This window comes from Saccostrea cucullata, unplaced genomic scaffold, assembly GCF_032062105.1.
Source record: "Saccostrea cucullata isolate Sc308-1 unplaced genomic scaffold, CSIRO_AGI_Scuc_v1 ctg1719, whole genome shotgun sequence".
In the NCBI taxonomy this organism is placed as follows: domain Eukaryota; kingdom Metazoa; phylum Mollusca; class Bivalvia; order Ostreida; family Ostreidae; genus Saccostrea; species Saccostrea cuccullata.
In genome coordinates, this window is record NW_026919193.1 from 69,100 (window position 1) to 72,039 (window position 2,940).

A 2,940-nucleotide genomic window follows, 5' to 3' on the forward strand; every position below is an offset into this window, starting at 1 on the left:
TTTTAGACGTACTAATAACAAAATTATATTTTATCATTTCTTCTTGGAATTCTAATGAAACCTTGTGTAGGCTAAACAAATTGACATATTAATATATATTGTTGATTTCCTTTCCATCTAATTCGACATTTAATTTACAACATATATAATAATAATATGTTTGTTACTTATTCATAACTGTCGTGCCAAAACAATTCATAATCATTGCATCAAAACTCCTGCATTATGAAACCGAGAAACGAAAGTACATGACTTGTATTATTACGACCATGTACACATTTCCAAGAAGTCGACCCATGAACCTATAAATAAAAACAAATAACAAAAAAAAATACTGACTTCTACTAGTGTGTATAAGACAGGAGGTACCCAGTTAGTAGTTTTTATTCAGACCTGACACTTGGTTTTGAATCCTTCGTGAATTCTACTACATTTACGCGGATTAAAAACAATGGAACATTACAACTTGACAAATCTACAGGCTGATCTGAGAAAGTTGCTGCCGTTCGGATTAGAGGAAGAGTCTGTAGAGAAGATTAAAGAACTGATGGCTAGGTATAAAAGTCAGCCCAAAGACTGGCAAGATAAGGAAACCTGGAGTGATAAAAAGTAAGATCAAATTTTCTTTTTCAAACTTTTGATTTTTTTTTTACAAAAATATTTTTGAAATAAATTCTTGTTTAAAATATCCATTTTAATATAAAAAATAAGACTTAAATTCTTGTTAAAAATATATATTTTAAAAGTATAAACCCTAGCCTTAAAAGAGTGTGGATTACTTTTTGAAAAAAAAGTAAATATATATGATATCCATTTGTGTTACTTTTTAATTTTCATATTTTTAAATATATATGGTTAAGAGATTGTTTAACATATGTGAATTTCTAATATGCTCATAAAATAATTGTATTTATGATTTTTTTTATTCTGATCATATTTTTTTTAACTTTAAATCGAATGGTAAGATGTAATAACATTACCCCATTAAAATCACTTCTAACTGACCTTTTCAAATTTCGATTTCATAATTGATATTTTGAAAATAATTGATATTTTGAAAATATCAATGTTAGCCTGAAAATAACTTAATTATATAGTTTATGAATCAAAATGTCTTTGCTTTTTGCTTCAAGATTAAATACCGTATTGTAAAAAAAATTGTTAATAAATGCAAAATGAGGATGACACACAGAGGCTTTTATTAAAAAGTTAAAACGGAAAAAACAGGCATTTTTTCTTAAATATGTGATGATCAAAATTCCCTCTCTTTTTTGACGAACCCATTCTTTACTTTACAGATACACGCGGACCCTGCTGGACAAAGGGAATGGTCATTATAATCTGATGATTCTGTGTTGGAACACTGGTCAGGAAAGCCCCATACATAACCACCCAAACTCCCACTGCTTCATGAAGACTCTGAAGGGAGAAGTGTTCGAGGAATTGTATAAAAATCCGGACATGACGCCATGTGAGAGCTGTTGTGGATGCAAAATGGAGAAAATAGATGACAGGGTGTACAAACTTAATGACGTGGCCCATATCACTGGTATGTGTTTTTTTTAAGATTCGATTTAAAAATCACCAGGCAATATTAGGGCACAATATACAAAAAATAAAATTATTTCTAACAAGTTCTTGAAGTTAATCACACACAAAAGACAATTCCTATAAATAAATAATTGAAAGGAAAAGAGTTTTGTAAAATAAATTCTTAAATTTTGAAGATTTTTTTTATTGTGTGTGTCAACGGAAACAATTTCCTCGTAAATTAGAAATAGGCTACCTTTATGTAATGAGTCTACAAATATAAGGGGTCTAATTTACTACTCTAAAATAATATATACTTTACATTTATATAGACGCAGACGGACTTCACCGAGTTGGAAATAAAAGTCACGTAAATGGCGCTGTTACTTTACACCTTTATTCCCCGCCCTTTTCCACGTGTAAGAAATATGATGACGACACAGGGAAATCTACAGAGGTTCCAATGGGATACGATCAGGACTTCACTGAGCAATGCTGCGCCCGTTCTTGTTGTTCCAAGTAAACTGATCCGTAATGCCTACGAAAGTGTAATCGAGAGTATATCCTGTATGTGTTTCGGTGAAGGAAGAGTGCTTTTATTATTTTTATAAAAATCTCCGGCTGTGATTTAAAGGTTACATTATTTTTAATGCGAACCATTGTTATTATTTTGTACTTGCCTTTGAACAATGTTTTAAAATTTCCAGTAACTTTTTACCTCAGTCTTTTTTGTAATACATATTTTTTTCTGCCAGATCTAATCTTATTTGACATGAAAAATGAATCTCGGATAAACCATGCTTTTGTCATATTGTTTATTCATTTCAAAATGTGTTTTATTATACATGTATAAGAAATAAGATTAAGAACAAAATATTATTGATTTAATTTTTTTTTTTTTTTACATAATTCCATAATTCACATATTAATTCAAAATTCTCAAACAAATATGTTTTGAACAATTATATCGGTAATGTAAAATATTAAGGATGTCCTTATATTGAATGATTCCATGTTGGTTTATTTTGCTTTATGTTTGCATTTTATATTTTGTTAATAAAATTGATGTTTGTTTATCATCTAATGTTTTCTCTTCATATTCCTGATATATCATAAACCACGAAAAGGACAATACTCGAAGCAATAATGCGCATTTACAGATAGTGCCCTGCAAATTCCAATTATTGACAACATGGTTTGTTATAATGCATTTTGATTTTTTCTTAGTGCGTTAAATTGAAGACAAGTTAAAGCACTTGATTATATAGATTTTGTTTCAAAGTACAATAATATCGATATTTGTAAGAAACAATGTGCAGATTTGGTCAACATTCTTAGAAATTTTGGGCATTATAAATTATTATTTGAACCTGGTTTGATCATTTTCGATGATGTTGTCACTTCAGCAGG

At 29.3% G+C, this 2,940-nt stretch overlaps 1 protein-coding gene across 1 annotated transcript; it reads left to right on the plus strand.

The window, feature by feature from the left end:
• Positions 1-360: 360 nt before the first annotated feature.
• Positions 361-2,604, plus strand: LOC134282219 (cysteine dioxygenase-like). The gene is made up of 3 exons (XM_062764653.1): positions 361-609; positions 1,299-1,549; positions 1,863-2,604. Exons 1-3 carry the CDS (start codon positions 452-454, stop codon positions 2,051-2,053), a joined length of 600 nt encoding a protein of 199 aa, XP_062620637.1. The 5' UTR covers positions 361-451; the 3' UTR covers positions 2,054-2,604.
• Positions 2,605-2,940: the final 336 nt, after the last annotated feature.